The sequence below is a fragment of the Pecten maximus genome, chromosome 14 (genome assembly GCF_902652985.1).
Source record: "Pecten maximus chromosome 14, xPecMax1.1, whole genome shotgun sequence".
Lineage (NCBI taxonomy): Eukaryota > Metazoa > Mollusca > Bivalvia > Pectinida > Pectinidae > Pecten > Pecten maximus.
The window spans coordinates 38,586,236-38,606,142 of record NC_047028.1 but is presented as its reverse complement, the minus strand read 5'-3'; the positions used below and the strand labels follow the sequence as shown (position 1 = coordinate 38,606,142).

The 19,907-nt window shown below is 36.8% G+C and overlaps 1 protein-coding gene across 1 annotated transcript in view; it reads right to left on the bottom strand.

Annotated features, from left to right (window-relative positions):
• Positions 1-15,660, bottom strand: part of LOC117341910 — a 51,891-nt gene extending 36,231 nt beyond the window's left edge. Inside the window, exons 1-15 of the mRNA XM_033903770.1 lie at positions 15,540-15,660; positions 15,242-15,420; positions 14,356-15,208; positions 13,525-13,745; positions 12,682-12,790; positions 12,201-12,296; positions 10,127-10,350; positions 8,958-9,141; positions 8,588-8,643; positions 6,756-6,966; positions 6,063-6,335; positions 5,691-5,798; positions 5,000-5,235; positions 3,998-4,190; positions 2,809-2,917 (exon numbers count right to left, since the gene is read on the bottom strand). Coding sequence (XP_033759661.1) covers positions 2,809-2,917; positions 3,998-4,190; positions 5,000-5,235; positions 5,691-5,798; positions 6,063-6,335; positions 6,756-6,966; positions 8,588-8,643; positions 8,958-9,141; positions 10,127-10,350; positions 12,201-12,296; positions 12,682-12,790; positions 13,525-13,745; positions 14,356-15,208; positions 15,242-15,420; positions 15,540-15,660 — 3,173 coding nt within the window. The remainder of the gene's footprint in view (positions 1-2,808; positions 2,918-3,997; positions 4,191-4,999; positions 5,236-5,690; positions 5,799-6,062; positions 6,336-6,755; positions 6,967-8,587; positions 8,644-8,957; positions 9,142-10,126; positions 10,351-12,200; positions 12,297-12,681; positions 12,791-13,524; positions 13,746-14,355; positions 15,209-15,241; positions 15,421-15,539) is intronic.
• Positions 15,661-19,907: the final 4,247 nt, after the last annotated feature.

Genomic DNA, 19,907 nt, shown 5'->3' with positions numbered 1-19,907 from the left:
ATTAAATAAACAATCCGGGCTTGTTGACCATATCAAGTAGACGTTGCAGTGCTGGTTTGTCTGTTAGGAGGACATGTCTAAGTATGTTTTCCCCTTTCTCTTGTCTGGTTTAAGCCCATCAGAGGTGATTACTTGTCCCTCGTATTCACCCGTATCAAGTTAAAACTCTATTTTACCGCGGTTGAATTTTTACATTGATGTGTTTTCTGTTGTTTCCGCCTCAAAGATCCTATATGCATTCAATGTCCCCAAAAACTAAATCTGAAGATTTTCCTTTTGAAACCTAATCTGGCGTGTTAAATATGCACAGAAGTGACGATTCCTAGTCGAGTTTTACAGGCTAGAAGCCGTCTTCTTCCTCTATTATCGAGAAGATTATGTTCCACCGTAATTTTGTTTTTAAGTTCCCGTTGATCACATAAGTTAGATCTCGCGGATCTAGATGAAGACGTAACAAGCCATTTTTTTCCCTTACTATGGCTATACTTTTCACCCATTACGTGGGTTGTACTGCCTTGGAGATTACATCTTGGGACTTCTAGTGCTCTAGCGTTTCTTTTATTTCGAGTGTAACCTAAACAACACATTTCGTGGTGAACAGTCATCCCTTTATCTCCTTCGATCGTCAACCTTTCGAATGATATGTTTTGATTTTTGTTTAATTATCTGAGTTGAAGTGGCCAGTGAAATAGACCATCAACCTCCTCCTTTAAGGAATGCGCTGTTTTTGCAGTTTAATGTTACGACCCTTTTTCGTAAAATAATGATGCCCGGTGCATTCCTAACATGTCTGTCTATAAGAGGGGTGTTCAAACAACCGTCAATTCTACACGAAAACACATTAATAACCGCCTTTTTTTGTGATGGTAATTTAGTTTATTTGAATGCTGACTACCTCGGAACTTGATCGGTCTGAGTTAGGATTGTTTGTCTTTGTGTGGTTTTTGTTTATGTTCAATGACGCTCGTCATATGACTTAACAAAAGTTTTTTGATCTGCTAAGAACTAACCTCGGAGGCCCTAAAACATTTCATTACACGTTCGATGTTTAGATCCGCTGAAGCGTGAAGAAGGTATTCTTTAAGACGTGCATGGATAATTCCGAAAATAAATCTATATCGTTTAACTAAGTATCCCTTATCGTCAAAATCGCATGTTTCTTTTTAGGGGCCGCTCCCAGATCGAGCAAATTTCAATTGGTGTTTTTTTCCTCCGGTTGCAGTAAGTTTCAAATTGATCTATGACCTTCTCATGTTTTGCATCATTTCCTTTCATCTCGAACTAAAAACTATTCCTTTATCTCTGATCATGTGAAGTAATATTGCGGCCCTGGTATCCGTGCTATTGTTATCGGGCAGCATTAGATACAGTTTATATCCCTTTCATTTCTGTAATGTTTCTTTTAAAACACATGTTTTTCCGAGGTTTCAAATGTTCAAAGCTTATCAATTTTGTACAGCATGGCTTCCTGAACGGAACCACTATATATGTTATTAAACTCTGATTGGTCAATAATAAAGGCATGTCTAACGATGGACAACGGCTAACTTATAATCCCTGGATGCTAAAGGGAAGTAACTTCTTCTTACATAAGCTTACAGTAATGACTCATTGTACGTGGCAGTAGCTTGTGAGTTTTATCCTGGAGAAGACGTAAACTTTAGTGTAATCAAAATCATTCATGTGTCGTTCCGTTCATCTCGTTTATGTGATATATACAGAACTCAATACACCATAGCATATGCTCCCATTGTCGATTTTTTTCAAATTAACCCAGAAAATCCGTGAAAGCAGTGGGTTACACATACAGTAGTTCGTCAGATATTTTGGTGTTGTTTTTACATTTTGTCGTTTTCGTTACTGGAATAAGTAAGAGAACATTGTCGATTCGCTGCAAGTGTAGCCGATATTCCAAAATATTCCCAACAGAGATAAGCATTTAATATGTTTTATTAATTTAAACACCGCTGGAGTATTCCTGTAAAACACCAGACTGTCAACAAATACAGAGAGTATCTCTCAAACTGCACCATCTGTCCCGCCCGCCATTATGGTCAATGCGGAGCTCTTTAGTGTCCCATTTAAAGACATATCAGAATTTCCGTCTTTCATGTTGTAATTATTTACCGTACCGTTGATCAGCTCCCAGTCCCAGGATATATTGTAATTATTTACCGTACCGTTGATCAGCTCCCAGTCCCAGGATATGTTACAAAATACGGTAACAAAGGGTTAATTCCTTTTGTTTCTAGTTTTAACCAAAAAGATATAAAATTGAAATAAAATAAACGTTAATTTTGCCGATACCCGAACAATGATGTTATTTATTAATAGGTTCAATGCCATAGCATCTACGGTGGACGGGGGAAGCCCCACCTGAGAAATCCTTGCCTTTTCACTCATGCAGTATTACGTCATTCTATTTTCAGTAGGAGCGCATATTTTTTTATTTTCAAATCTTAAGACGTTACTCTTTATTCCTGAAATAAACAGAAAGTACCTATTCATGTGTTAAGTACTTACGAACATAGCTACAAACCATGTTATCTTTTGGGATCTGGCGCAGGTGTAACATACACTTGCATCGGCATTAGTTGTGCGAGACCTTTTAATTTACACATCTATGGCAAAAGCGGAAACAAACTTAAATTCTATGAGAAAGATCTCTCCGGAAATACCTGTAGTGATAACAGTTTTGTTTACAAATGATGGACGGACAGACCAGGTCCCACCATCTGATGATGAATGACTTAAACCCTTTTGGACTAGATTAACAGGACGTGTTTAAAAACGAAAAGTTGAACTTACAACTTTGGTTGTTCTACTGTTCCTCTCCGTCTCCGTTGAGATTTCTCCCGATCGACGTCAAAATATATCTTCGAGAGCAGCTTTCTACGAAGGTCCTCTTCATTTTCGTCTGCGAATGTGTATAGAGTCAGAATTAAATATGATGGTTACTGACTCAAGATTCTTTCAGTCAGGACTTAATTAAAAGTGACCGACATACACTAATATGATTTAATCGACTAAGCCGTCACTGATACACACCTACACCGGACATAATCTAGTTAATCGTCACTGATACACACCTACACCGGACATAATCTAGTTAATCGTCACTGATACACACCTACACCGGACATAATCTAGTTAACCGTCGCTGCTACACACCTACACCGGACATAATCTAGTTAATCGTCACTCATACACACCTACACCGGGCATAATCTAGTTAATCGTCACTCATACACACCTACAACGGACATACTCTAGTTAATCGTCACTGATACACACCTACACCGGACATAATCTAGTTAACCGTCACTGAGACACACCTACACCGGACATAATCTAGTTAATCGTCACTGATACACACCTACACCGGACATAATCTAGTTAACCGTCACTGAGACACACCTACACCGGACATAATCTAGTTAATCGTCACTCATACACACCTACAACGGACATAATCTAGTTAATCGTCCCTAATACACACCTACACCAGACATAATCTAGTTATTCGTCACTGATACACACCTACACCGGACATAATCTAGTTAACCGTTAGTGATACACAACTACATCGGGCATGCTTTAATCGATCGTCACTGATACACATACATACGTGGCATGGATTATATAAAGAAACCTCAAAACAAAGGTGTCCTGGTTTTTATGATTGGAATGAGGAAAGGGTTGTGTAAAATGGTAAAATGTTTTGATGTCGTTGCCATTATCAACTGTTTCGCCGTGTTGTTATTTACTTATAACAGTTAACACGCCCCTATGATCTTGTCTCAGTGTAAAGAGTACAATGTTTGGTTTAAGATTTGATTCCTGGTCCAAGGAACAAGTGTTTACAATTATATTTGAAAACTGTTTGTGTTTTTGTCTCTTGAATAAGTTTGGGTTTTTAAAACGTAAACATACATACAGAAATACATAAAAAGGTTATCCAAAAGCTATTTCGATATGCAGTAGAAAATGTATATACCATCATAGAAGACAAGTTCACATTTGTTATGTAATCCTTCGCCGACTGGTCCCCAAAGAAGACTCCGTAGGGTATCACAGAAGCGCGTTCTTTCCCTCTTCATTGAGCATGGATCAATACCGGCCCATCTACTGTCATTCATCTTATAAAGACATTCTAATGGTGCCGGATATTGCCCTATAAAATAATGCTCCTGTAACAGAAATATGTACATTGTAAAGTTTCAACTGATACATCTCTGATATGTCTGCGATTTTGACAAATTTGGTCAATATAATGGATATATTTTTTACTCGTCTAATTTCAGACTTCTGTTTTAGGGGACATCTAAATAGCAAATCCCTTAAAAACAGTGATATTTTACAAGCCTATGCAGTACTACTGTGGTGCAATTTAACTAAGCATCTGAATCAACTTTTAGTATATATCATGGCTAATCGTGGGCTTTGCTGATGACATGTAATATGTTAAATTGCTTGTAAATTTCAACAAAACATGTAAAAATGTATGTTTCAGGGGGACACAATCAGCTCAATTGTATCACATTAATATATTGTACAAAATATCTTTGCAGTTTAGCTCTATGGCACACGACTGGTGCATTCGTTTGACTAAATTTGACTTTATATTATGTTTAAACACCGATTCTATTTTGGCCTTGAAATGCAAATGGCCGTTGTGAATAATATCACAAAACTATGACGTATAAGGTGGACCCCTAAATAACAATAACGATAGGCATACAGTGTAACAGGACATTGGCCCGTCTGGAAAGATAACAACATAGCATAACCACATATACAATATCCAAATCAATGCTAAATCAAACTGTTGAATATATATATAACATACATATTTGACAGAAATAGTGTGAGGTAAGGTTATCAAAATGAGTATCTGAATAGCATGCACATGCGTCTTAAATAGCGAAAGTCAACAAGAAAGTCTTGTATATAAACACACATAAGATAGCTGGTTGTAAAATGTAGAGTATATTCTTACTTTTTGTTTGATATTGTTGTCGTCAAGGATCTTATAAATGTTTAAGCTTTTTACGATGTTTGCTCCACCTTGAAGGTCATCCATCGAGCTAAAGTAGAACTGATGTTTCACATATTCATTTTCGATCTCGCCTGGGCACTTGCATGTTTTCGGCACAAGTAGATAAAGTTTATCCGGACACACATTTATACCACTTTCTCCTGATTGAAGCACATGTTGGAGTGCTTTCCCAAACTCTGAGAAAAAACATATATCAACTAGATTACTAAAGGTATTGAAGTACTAATGGGGGTCGGAATGTAACAAACATGCTGCATGCTGCGTTTTCAATCTTATGTCTGTCTGACATCGATATACAAAAGGGTTTTCTCAAAATTAATCAAATGAGTTTGATGTGCTAAATCCCAGCACGAATAATCTAACAAGGCAAAGTATCAAAAGACAATACATAGTACCCCATCGCGATTCCTATATCACTTAGCTTTAAATATAGTGTGATCAAATTTATGCTAAGAACTCATCCCAAGATGCACTTGTACACGAAAACCTGGCGTGTAATAAAGACATGCGTGTCTTCAAAACAAGAATGTTGAATGCATAGATAGTATCACATTATCTAATATCTACGTTAAGTCGATAAACAGCATTGTATGGCGAAATATGACAAATTATCTCCGACATATAATCTCACCAGGCAGAACCTTCTTTAGGTAATTGACGACATAGCCCCAGGCTAAACCGTAGCCTAGATTGCCAGCGGGAACATGGGCCGCATCTAAGACCAGTGGAATATTGTCTCCTAGAAAGGCAAAGCGTTAAATCGGATACGAAAATAAATCTGTTATACAGAATGATAAATAATAAGAAGCATATTGATGAAACATGATAAAATTTATAATATCAGACACCACATTCAATCATTACAGTAACTGACTCAATCAAAACTAAATAAAAGTGGTAGACGATCATTTCAAACTCCACTTACTTACGGGAAGTACTCCTGCTATCACGATCGAGCCTTAAACAATAATGCCACCCTCTCGTTAACCGATTTACAACAAACCTTTGAGTGCTTGATAAACAAGTTCTTCGTATCCCTTTGTCTGAACGTCAATGTAGGTTATCCATCTAAGGAAGTCTGGTATGTTGTCTGGAGTAATACCCTCCACATCTCGGCTGCCTTTGTTGATCACTGGGATTATTCGTACTTTCTTGTTACAGACGCATTCTTCCAGGATAGCCATTGTCTGCATCTTGAAAACGTCATTCGTTTGGATTCCATCTTTGGTTATGATAATTATCAACCATCGCACCTTCGATACTGCTTCGTCCAATGCTTTTAAAGATAACAATAATCGTTAGAAGTGAAATAGTCCACGTGATACTATATCAGAACAAATCCAGACAGAAATATATTTTGCCTCCATATGTCCATTTCTCGTTAAATTACATTATTGGACAGTTCAGCTTGACCCGGGAAATACATGTACTTTCCTTTTAATAACTCCGCCTAAAAGCTATCCATTTCCACAATTATTCTACCTCCCAAAGATATCTTGGGAAACTGTGTGGTATTCTTTCTTTTTTTCTCTGTTACCGTTTTGTGTCAAGCCCGTTTATATCTATAATTATGTAACTACATCTGTTTTGGAACCCAACATAACGTCAACATTCTAAGGGTTACATACAGTCTGGAAGTTCCGCTTTCTTCCACTTAATCCGAAAATTTGATAGTGACCTATGATACAATACGTACACATGAACTCTGTCTGTCCTGGCTCAATCTTTAAGACGCGGACATCTTTAGTACTTAGATACTTTTCTATCTGTCGGCACCTTTGCGCGGAGTCTTCATCATCACTGTTGTACAAGATAGTAGCATCAAATTGCGTTCCACGTAAATCGTCCCGGTCTACTGACATAATTGCCTTCTTCAGATCTTGTGCTGCTGTATCGAAAGATGTTCTCTGAAAATGGTCGATTAAGTAAGTGATTTGCATAAATATGAAAGATGCTCTCTGAAATAAGTCGATTGTTGTCCCTGATACACACCAACACAAAACATAAAAAATATTACTTTTGTAGGTCTTTCCTCCAGTTGCTGAAAAGCCCTAATAAATCCCTAACTAGAGTAAAAGAACGTAAAACAAGTCTAATGCACAATGATGCTTACAGTAAAAGTACATTTTACATAAATACAACGCTGAATCCCTTTACTTCTGGTTTAAACCCATGATTTGTGAAGGATGCATTTTGTATACATCGTTGCGAAAATAAAATTCAGATTTAAAATGCTATAACTCGATTCAGTCGGTCAATATATTAAGTATAAGACAGGACACGTGTCATTATAAAGTAAGGCCATAACGAAAATTGCTAACTTCATGCTATCTACATCCCCAGGACTTCTTGTATGTTATATGTCGTCGAAACCCGCCAAGAAAAGGGGAATCACATCTCAAAATCAATGTGTACAGGCGTTATTTTGTAATTCTTTGTTATATTTACATCTACCCGCCATCTTTTATTTAAATCCCTCACGAAATGTGCTGACGAGTAGCGTTCAAAACAAAAATTCTAACCAGACAGCCAAACGCCAGGAAGACGCAAATCTCCATCGGTAACAAAAACTCGGTTAGCAGACGAGGCAAGGAAGTATCCGCAATAGAATTATTTTCACAACCTACCTAGAAATCTGAAGCAAATGTTACAAAGTGTAACCATGTTGTTGATATAGTATGATTTAATTCGCTTAAGGTCAACTTAAAAATAAAATGTAGTGAAATTTATATAGAACTGATTTGGCTTTGTTTTAAGAGGATACTTCATCTTATCTGAGGATCATGTCTGTCACAAAAGATAAGACGGATTAATATAAGTACGTAAGTACTTCTTTCCGAATTGTCCGTTATTCTCTGTTAATGCATTGTCTTATTATCATTTTGAACAGATGTATACTGTTTAAACCAAGAGGATATGACTCGGTCACAAATTAATAGATTCCTTGAAAATTGATTGACATCTGGGCCACGATTTGCTTTTTGCAAATTATTACTATTCCTGTTCATGTTCCAAAACAAAAAGAACAATTATTTCAAAATAAAGATGAAAAAATGCTACATCTCTGTTATTTAAAACTAGTAGCAGGTAAAAAAATCATATTTAAGGTGAAAGACTTAAAGATTTTTCAGTTTTGTCATGCTTATTTTATTTAAATAAGGTTTTTACATTTGTTCGAAGATACTATTTCCTCATGACGGAAATCACACGTTTTCCTGCAGCGATAGATTATGATAAATATTAGATTACGCGAGGACTAAACATTGCCTTACTACCTGGTGTTACAGACAACTATGGCTCCTGACAACATTAGAATATGTATCACCGCTCACAGGAGGTTACAAACTGTACAGAAACGTATGTTTCACGTTCGAGTTTTCGGGGGGTGGTTTCATTTTATGACTGTTCTATATCCCTTTAAAGTTATTAATATTTAGCATACTAGCAGTGTAATGTTTACGTAATCGACATAAACTAAAATGATAATGTGTTAATAATATTATAAATAAGAAAGTGTATCATTCAAACCTGAATGTCGTTTTTGACAGCCTCTATCAGGACATCAGCTGGATCTTCCACGGAGTCTAAAATAAGGAATGAGCACTAGTGTTTAAATCATTGTTATATTAATCAAAATATAGTAACTCAGCTACTTATTAATATTACAAGATTTCTACATTTCAAAAGACATTTTCTACCACAATTCGATACTCACCATCAAATCACAGGATCCAAACCTTACTTTGGTGTTGAATATTCCATATTCACCATCAAACGACCGTTGCCAGGCCTGACTTAGGTATTGAATATTCGATCATCGAGACCATCGAACCATAGGAGCCTAGCCTTACTATGGTTAGTAATGTGGTTATGTGAGTATTTAATGTTAAATACTCACCATCAAACCACAGGAGCCTAGCCTGGTAATCTAAGTTCGACCATTTCAGTATGGCGTGTAGAGTGTAGTAGAACCGGACAACCTGTACATTTCTGTGTTCCTCGTCCATGTCAACGACACGAGACTTTGCCATTTTCTCAATGGCGCTCAAGACGTTAGGGTACTGGGCAACGCAGTAATACTTCTATTGAAACAAAAATACAAACCAATGCTTACATGATAGCATATATTTATATATTTATGTATAAGAAAGTCATTTCTTTGACTTTACTTTTCATCCAATCACATGACCCTTACGAAGTAATTCAAATGCATAATGACATGCAAACAACCAGGAAAAAAGAATGCTTCTTCAATGTATTGAATAGCTGTTTTTCACAGGGCTAATATTTCGCGGTTGTCCAAATTCGAGCAACTCAATCCCGTATGTAAACCTCTGGCAGTAAACACATAAACATTCACTTGACGTGTATTTTCATTCTATAGTTAATGACCGCAAATATAGCGAAATTTATTCCCACGTGAATAGTCTGTATATAGTGTATTGCAAAGGTAATCACGAAATAAATTACATATGTCTATGTCATTAAAGTATTCAGGATTTTGTTTACAGATATAAAAATTCATCAAGTGAAAACTACATAATTTCTTATGCGATTAATTTCCTTCAAAATGACCCAGTTACGTCAACATTTTATAGGTCACGTATGTAATAGACAACGTGAACGAACCCTGCACGCGCCGAGTTACATCCCCGGGTGGTAAATAGAAAAACCTTTTTTAATCAAATGCCGACAAGTATCGCTGCCAATTCATGGTTACTTTTCGGGTTAAACTTTTATTATTTTTGTCTAACAGACCAACGCTGACTCTGTAGGAAGATGATGTGACTTCGCGCTATTTTAATAGCCGGTCTGCCATGCTTCTAAACAAATCAGTTTACACGTACGTGGCTGACATGTTTTTCGCATAAAGAACGGAGCCCCGCCTTACAGATCCCCGTAATCGGTGGGTAGTTCCCCGGCTTTAATTGCCCGCATGAAAGACTCCGTAATGGTCCTCACATTATATAATAATTCATGTATATACAAAAGTATTTTAAACATTTTTGTAATTTGGTAATGATTCATGAAAACAGAGAAGCTTTATAATGTATAGTGATGTGGTACCTCGCCCCCATCCTCGATGCAGTACACAAATGGTTTGTATCGTCGTTTAACGTTGCCGCCTTTAGATACAACGATTTCTTCAAGATGTCCTACTTTCTTTATCCTTTTACAGTTCATTTCCTGAGGCAAACAACAGCTTTTGGGAACCAATTCATACACAGCAATTGGCATGTTTTTGCTATTTTCCCGAAACCACTGGCTGTCCCTGATTCTCTGTGCAAGAACTGTGGACGATATAAGAATATCACTTATCACAGTCCATCTCTTTATATTGATAAAGTATACCACATGTTAGTATAATCTATATAAGGTATCAATAACCATATCAGTCACAAATCAAAGTTTTCGTCCATTTATGGCAAAGCATTTAATTACAGATCAGTATAATTGTTTGTATATCTATAAATCAATACTGGGGCCCCATAAGTATAATGTTCCAGTATATCAATTCTCAGATGTATCTTCATTACCAATAAATACCATATCAGTGATCAGCAGATACTAGTTACAGACAACACCAACATGTAAAGTCGTAATTCTAACGTAAACCAATTTCTTACACAACAGGTGAGTGTGATGTTGAACATCCATGGAATAATGATTACCACTGATGAATAAAATTCAGTTTATACCACGTAGAACACAACTCTTAATGTTTTTTTTTTATTAGCTAACACGGTAACTTTTGGCCAGGACTATTCTTATAATTGATCACGTGGTTCATTGCGATTTGATTGCCTAGCACTTGAAGTCGGTTCCACGATGGTCTCGGAATTGATAAAGTACAAAAAGTAGTGAGACGTTGCTTTTATCATATTTAAAAAAGAAAATACATATGTTTGATCAGCTCATTTCTTTGAAAATAATGCGCTTGCTTATCATTTGTTATGATTTGTAGCAAGTAGTTTGTTTTATTTCCATATATTTCCGAAATTGTCAGTATTGCATAATTATTAGCGACATTTCGAATTCACTAAAGGTCATATCCTAAAACCCCACCTCATATTTTGAAAATAGCACATGTTGACACAAAACAGGTCAATTCATCCTCAGAATAGCTTTGTTCTAGTGTTGTAGACACAGGTCACACAAACTCATGGTTGTTGTAAAATGTATTTCTTTCACTAGAGTTTTTTTTTTTTTTTTTTTCACTACAATAATTTGCTTTTTTGTATTTCTTTCTCACTAGAGTTAGTTATTTTTATGGCATCTCTTTCACTACAGTTAGATATTTTTAAAGTATTTCTTTCAATAAAGTTAGTTTTTTTTCACTAGAATAAGTTTTTTTTTGTTTTGTTTTTTGTTTTTTTATTTCTTTCACTAGATTTAGTAATTTTTATGGCATCTTTTTCACTAGAGTTTTTTTTTTAAAGTAACTAAAAAGGTTTAGAGCTTTAGCGTGTTAGAAATAACTATTTCGAGTGAAGTAAATACAAAATACAACGACCACTCTTTGTGTAACGTCTTTACATCGACGAGGATTCAAATAAAGACCCCTGGAGATCAGGATACCAATGTCAGAGGTGTGTAATTCCACTATGCCGAGGTCATTGGGCTTGTGGGAAATTTTCATAATCGTAAACTCTTGCCAGTCAAGTCATTCAATAATTGATATAGCTAACGTGTCGTTCTTTTTTTACCAAATAGCTCCAAAAACGGTCCAGCAAGGGAAAAAAATATCCGAGATTCAGAGGCATGCAAGGCAGGAAAAGTGTAGTGCGGTTTATTACGTTTTTTTTTTTTTTTTATCAATTTGTGTGTATATTTTTAAACTAAATAAAATGGCTGTGCTTGTTTATATCTGTCAGTGTATTAGGACCAAATGAGTAAATTAATCCATCAACTGCGTTCTTATCGTGACCTCTATATTTGTTTTAAATAAACTTCTTATAGAACTGGGTTTGTTAATTAGCTGATAATTTCAATGAAAATAACGGAATCAGGTCATGATACAATGTATCATATTTACTATTAGCATACATTCTCATTTCTTTTAATATTTCTGACTTGATCGTCTTCAATTGCTGCTTCTACTGTAAAAACAATTCAAGAATGACGTCATAGGAATACCTACCCAGACGCACGATGTCATGGTATCCGTAGTAATGAGACCAAGCCTGCGCATGCGCCACGTTACCGACGGGTAATTCACTGGTAATGGTTTTGACATCTAAATGAAGAAACACAATAAAATTAGGACAACAATCGCATAAGATAGATTAATCCTACAATATGTGTGACCCGCAATCTGAAGTTAAAAACTAGAGTGACAAAGATAATCATTTCCCATTAATATCCTTTTGATTATTTCGTCCGCCAAAACATAAGAAAGGCTGTGGTCAAAATTCTGTCTATTGTTTTATTAGAAGGAATTCGATCCCTCCTCGGGGCCGAATAGAGAAATGATTTTGGAATGTTTAGTACGTCTTTTCAACATAATTCGCGATAGATCACCTTTGGGATCAAATATTTCCATTTCGAAGTGATGCTAATGTTTGTCATTGTTGATGGCCTCTTGTTATATCATTAAAAGTATGTTCAAACTTTACAAATACCTTGGATTGTCCGAATCACCTCCTCAATCTGTTCCTCATCCCATTTTTCACACATATCCATATTCAGCTCGTATTTCTTAATCATATGGAAAAGAGCGAATTTTGGTAGCTGCAAGTAAAATATAACGCATATTATAATCAAACTCCAAACTGCACTAAAATTTTAATATTTTTTTTCCAGAAACAACACGAAGAGACAACCTCCATTTAGTATGGAAACACTCTGTATAGATTATAGAATGTGTAAATATTGTGGAATTGTAAAATAAATTTCAAATTTTGCAAAAATCATTCATTCTCCAAACTCACCTAAATAATCATTTTTACACCCAAAATAGCGGTTTGAAAAGTGGGAAAATACATCTTATTTTTTACAATTACAATTTTTAAAATTAGGCTCCAGTTTATTTAAACTAATCTGTAAATCAGTTGGAGAATTAATAAAAATGATACATCAATTTCTCAAAATCTAAGGGTTTCAACCAAAAATCAAAGCAACAAATAAATTCCAAGTATATGAAAGGTGTTAGTTAATTCCACTGCCGGATCTTGAGTATCCTCAGATATCCATATTCATTCGTGATTTGTAATAAAGTTTGTTTCTTTAAATTGAAAACTGAAAGGGGGCTTGCTTGGGAGTGACTACCCCAATCCGTTACTCTCTCCTATATCATGTACACATTACATGAGGCTATATCATTGTCTACAGAGTCTTATAGATACATCTAACCATCTGTTGTTATAAAACAAAATTGATCCCAGTACGTTCCATAAATGTTTCAATTATTTTGGACATCTTGACTATTTTAATGTTGGTTTATAATGTGGATGTTTTATACATACTTCGTCTTCTGTCACGCCGTGTAGTAGCATCACACAGTTGAATTGTCCTCGTTGCTGTGATCGTTCTAAGGCTAGAATTGTTTGCAAAGCGAACCATGAACTCTCCATAGCCTTACGGGTAACGAGAAAGAGAGAAGCTCTACTTGACGAAAGAGTGGTTAATATCACATCCAGTACAGCCTGCCCTGGCGTGATATCATCCTCAACAAAACCATCGATACCTAAAAAAAAATGTCAACGTGTCAGCTAGGACAGAAATATGCTGGCAAAATAGTACTTATAAGTGTAAATCAGTAAAACTGTTAGGGATAAACGACACACATAGGAATGAACATGGTACCAATTCAGTAAATACGTCTACTGTTTATCGATGTCGGCTAAGCTGGGTCGGGTTAGGTAAAACAATAAAATAAAGACAATGATAAAGTCTAAGTAAGTACGTCTATTATTTCATTAATGTCGGCTTAGCTGGGTCGGGTTGGGGTAAAACGACAAATGGGAGACCATCATATATTCTAAATAAATACCTATACTATTCCATCGATGTCGACTACGCTGGGTCGGGATAGGGTAAAACGACAAATTGGGGACCATGCTAGAGTCTAAATAAATACGTCTATCATTTCGTCGATATCGACTAAGCTGGGTCGGGTTAGGGTAAGACGACACAAAAGGGACAATGATATATCGTGAGTATAAGTCTAAGTACCTACGTTTACTAGTTCGTCCGTCATGTTTTTAAAGTGAAATCGAAGTTGTAACAATTGTATATTTTGTTTCTAATGCACTTTTTTCCCATTTTAGTACCGACTACCTGGAACACATTATTACCGCCTACATGTAGCCGGAACACTTCATTACCGCCTAGCTGGAACACTTTATTACCGCCTAGCTGGAACACTTTGTTACCGCCTAGCTGGAACACTTTATTACCGCCTAGCTGGAACACTTCATTACCGCCTAGCTGGAACACTTCATTACCGCCTAGCTGGAACACTTCGTTACCGCCTAGCTGGAACACTTTGTTACCGCCTAGCTGGAACACTTTATTACCGCCTAGCTGGAACACTTTATTACCGCCTAGCTGGAACACTTTATTACCGCCTAGCTGGAACACTTTGTTACCGCCTAGCTGGAACACTTCATTACCGCCTAGCTGGAACACTTTATTACCGCCTAGCTGGAACACTTTATTACCGCCTAGCTGGAACACTTTATTACCACCTAGCTGGAACACTTTGTTACCGCCTAGCTGGAACACTTCATTACCGCCTAGCTGGAACACTTCATTACCGCCTAGCTGGAACACTTCATTACCGCCTAGCTGGAACACTTCGTTACCGCCTAGCTGGAACACTTTGTTACCGCCTAGCTGGAACACTTTGTTACCGCCTAGCTGGAACACTTTGTTACCGCCTAGCTGGAACACTTTGTTACCGCCTAGCTGGAACACTTTGTTACCGCCTAGCTGGAACACTTCATTACCGCCTAGCTGGAACACTTTATTATCGCCTAGCTGGAAGACTTTGTTATCGCCTAGCTGGAACACTTTGTTACCGTCTAGCTGGAACACTTTATTACCGCCTAGCTGGAACACTTTGTTACCGCCTAGTTGGAACGCTTTATTACCGCCTAGCTGGAACACTTTGTTACCGCCTATCTGGAACACTTCATTACCGCCTAGCTAGAACACTTTGTTAACGCCTATCTGGTACACTTTATTACCGCCTATCTGGAACACTTCATTACCGCCTAGCTGGAACACTTTGTTACCGCCTAGCTGGAACACTTTGTTACCGCCTAGCTGGAACACTTTATTACCGCCTAGCTGGAACACTTTGTTACCGCCTAGCTGGAACACTTTGTTACCGCCTATCTGGAACACTTTATTACCGCCTAGTTGGAACACTTTATTACCACCTGGCTTGAACACTTAAGCACTGCCTAGATGGGAAAATGTCATATGATCGACAAAACCTAACGGAACAAACAGTTAATATTGTGTGGGAGTTAACCTTTTTCTTTTAAACGTTCTTTTATTCGATTCGCTAGTCGGGAATCCTCGCTGCTGCGGAATATAACCACCTTCTTCTCTCCGTCACACATCTCCTCGTCATACTCCGAACGAGCCGCCATGTTAAACACAAAAATCTACAACGTGAAAACAATTATATGTATATTAATGAATTGAATCACCTTGGTTATTCCACATCGGGCTTTCATCATTCTCTATAGCATGACGTCATACTTCATTTCGTGTAAACATGAAGAGAACAAGTATAATGATCATGGAATGAAAACAGAATAAATAAATAAATTATAGAAATTACTATAGACCTGTTGTTATAGTAAATAAAGCCTGAATCTAACACATGTCCAGCATCCCTCTCTGATACCAGGTAGTCAAATAGTATTATCAACACAAATAGTATTATCAACACAAATAGTATTATCCACAATCATCTTTATAAACACTTACATTTTATACGCGTATAATATCATTCTTTAATATCTTTTTTTTTGTCTTAAAATATAAAATAAAATACAGTAATTATAAACTGGGAGGTTTATCAGAACAAACTATGAAAATGGCATTTCACGAAGCGATAAACCAGAGGAACAAATTATTCAAATTGGGATAGCACCCAAAATACCCAACATTTCAAGGACAAAGTGTATCACATACTATACCCCACACATACAGGGACAAAGTGTATAACATAATATACCCCACACATACAGGGACAAAGTGTAGAACATAATATACCCCACACATACAGGGACAAAGTGTATAATATAATATACCCCACACATACAGGGACAAAGTGTATAACATAATATACCCCACACATACAGGGACAAAGTGTATAACATACTATACCCCACACATACAGGGACAAAGTGTAGAACATAATATACCCCACACATACAGGGACAAAGTGTATCAGATAATATACCCAACACATACAGGGACAAAGTGTCGAACATCATATACCCCACACATACAGGGACAAAGTGTATCAGATAATATACCCCACATGTACAGGGACAAAGTATAGAACATAATATACCCCACACATACAGGGACAAAGTGTAGAACATAATATACCCTACACATATCGGGACAAAGTGTATAACATAATATACCCCACACATACAGGGACAAAGTGTATAACATAATATACCCCACACATACAGGGACACAGTGTAGAACATAATATACCACACACATACAGGGACAAACGGTATCACATAATATACCCCACACATACAGGGACAAAGTGTAGAACATAATATACCCCACACATACAGGGACAAACGGTATCACATAATATACCCCACACATACAGGGACAAAGTGTATAACATAATATACCCCACACATACAGGAACAAAGTGTATCAAATAATATACCCTACACATACAGTGACAAAGTGTAGAACATAATATACCCCACACATACAGGGACAAAGTGTAGAACATAATATACCCCACACATACACGGACAAAGTGTATAACATAATATACCCCACACATACAGGGACAAAGTGTAGAACATAATATACCCCACACATACAGGGACAAAGTGTAGAACATAATATACCCCCCACATACAGGAACAAAGTGTATCAAATAATATACCCTACACATACAGGGACAAAGTGTATCAAATAATATACCCCACACATACAGGGACAAAGTGTATCAGATAATATACCCCACACATACAGGGACAAAGTGTATCAGATAATATACCCCACACATACAGGGACAAAGTATAGAACATAATATACCCCACACATACAGGAACAAAGTGTATCAAATAATATACCCCACACATACAGGGACAAAGTGTATAATATAATATACCCCACACATACAGGGACAAAGTGTAGAACATAATATACCCCACACATACAGGGACAAAGTGTAGAAAATAATATACCCCACACATACAGGGACAAAGTGTATAAGATAATATACCCCACATATACAGGGACAAAGTGTAGAACATAATATACCCAACACATACAGGGACAAAGTGTATAAGATAATATACCCCACACATACAGGGACAAAGTGTAGAACATAATATACCCAACACATACAAGGACAAAGTGTCGAACATAATATACCTCACACATACAGGGACAAAGTGTATCAGATAATATACCCCACATGTACAGGGACAAAGTGTATAACATAATATACCCCACACATACAAGGACAAAGTGTATAACATAATATACCCCACACATACAGGGACAAAGTGTATAACATAATATACCCCACACATACAAGGACAAAGTGTATAACATAATATACCCGATACATACAGAGACAAAGTGTATCAGATAATATACCTCACACATACAGTGACAAAGTATAGAACATAATATACCCCACACATACATGTACAGGGACAAAGTGTATAACATAATATACCCCACACATACATGTACAGGGACAAAGTATATAACATAATATACCCCACACATACAAGGACAAAGTGTATAGCATAATATACCCCACACATACAGGGACAAAGTATATCAGATAATATACCTCACACATACAGGGACAAAGTGTAGAACATAATATACCCCACACATACAGGGACAAAGTGTATAATATAATATACCCCACACATACAGGGACAAAGTGTCGAACATAATATACCCCACACATACATGTACAGGGACAAAGTGTCGAACATAATATACCCCACACATACAGGGACAAAGTGTATCATATAATATACCCCACATGTACAGGGACAAAGTGTATCACATAATATACCCCACATGTACAGGGACAAAGTATAGAACATAATATACCCCACACATACAGGGACAAAGTGTCGAACATAATATACCCCACACATACATGTACAGGGACAAAGTGTCGAACATAATATACCCCACACATACAGGGACAAAGTGTATCACATAATATACCCCACACATACAGGGACAAAGTGTAAAATATAGTATACCCATAATATTGTGATATATATTCCAGTCGAGATACTAAGTCGTTTATAATGATATACTTACTCGAGATAATAAAACTAAGTCGATTTAACCAGATAGCTATGTCACCAAAATATTCTAGAGGTAATTCGTTATAAAGAGATAAATTCTCCTTTGTGTCCCAAATCGACCACCCAAGGCTTCATTGGGAAGCAGATTTTAAGATTTAAAAACTATTACTTTGTTTTTGTCTTGTTGATATTTAGGAAAACAACAATCTATTACACTGGCCCCTATCTCTGGCGAGAATATTGAAATTATAAATGAAATAGGGCTGATACTCAAAATATTCAAACTAGGTCGAAGTAAACTAGTATTTTGGTTTTTCTGAGCGCTTCATAACAAAACATATATAGACTTGTATACGTAGTCTTTCTAGGGAAATGTGTACACATGTTAGTCCGTCGTTAGTGAGACTGGTGTCAAAGGTCAGCGTTCACTGAAGTGTTACACACTCACGTCAGTCGGTGCATATACCACACACTTTAACATAACTTACCTCGTTAGATCACTTCACACCAACATGGCCAGCCTCTCCCAGTTTTACGTAGAACGGTTCATAATATATTTACTACCACGAAATGCGTATTTTTAGAACATGGGATTCCCGGAATAGGGTGGGGATTTCCAAAAAATAGAAACAAGCACGGGCAGCGTTCGTGTCAAGGTTGATATGTAATTCTGATAATTCATAACGAGCTCGTATTTCCACGCATTGTTCAGTTCAACTCAGTGGTGGATAGAACGCTAATCGGATAAGTTTCCTGACGAACAGATAATCAATCCATAACACTGTTAAGTAGCAACTGTACACAATCTGAAATGTCCCGAGCCCAGCATATACACACTGTACACATACACATACTGTACACAAACAATCCACTGAAAGCTTACACTATCATGTTTATATCTGTATATGTATGGCGAGCCAGACGTACATGTGGGAATCAGTGCGTGACTATAGGGTGATACATTGAAAACCGGAAAGACAACTACCTTTTTGTAGTGTAGATCAGAAAAAGAAATAAATTTATTTCCGGATTTTTATATCGCTTTCAAATGAATACAGTAACTAACGATCATCCTACGAGGGCCGTCTCCAACCGGTCACTGTTAATGTGTAATAGGAGTAATAACAAAGAACCTGTCCGTGCCGGGCTTATAACTAACAGCTTTTCGCTCTCTAGGCAAGCACTACCCTCCTTCACAAAGTGTTGACCACTGAAGACAATCACAACCCTATAAGGTGCTCAAGGGCAACACATATGTAGAACAAGAAGGAGTAGTGAAAACTACCCTGCCTGTGCCGATCTTCTGACTAGCGATATTCATTATAAAGTAGTACATGTAC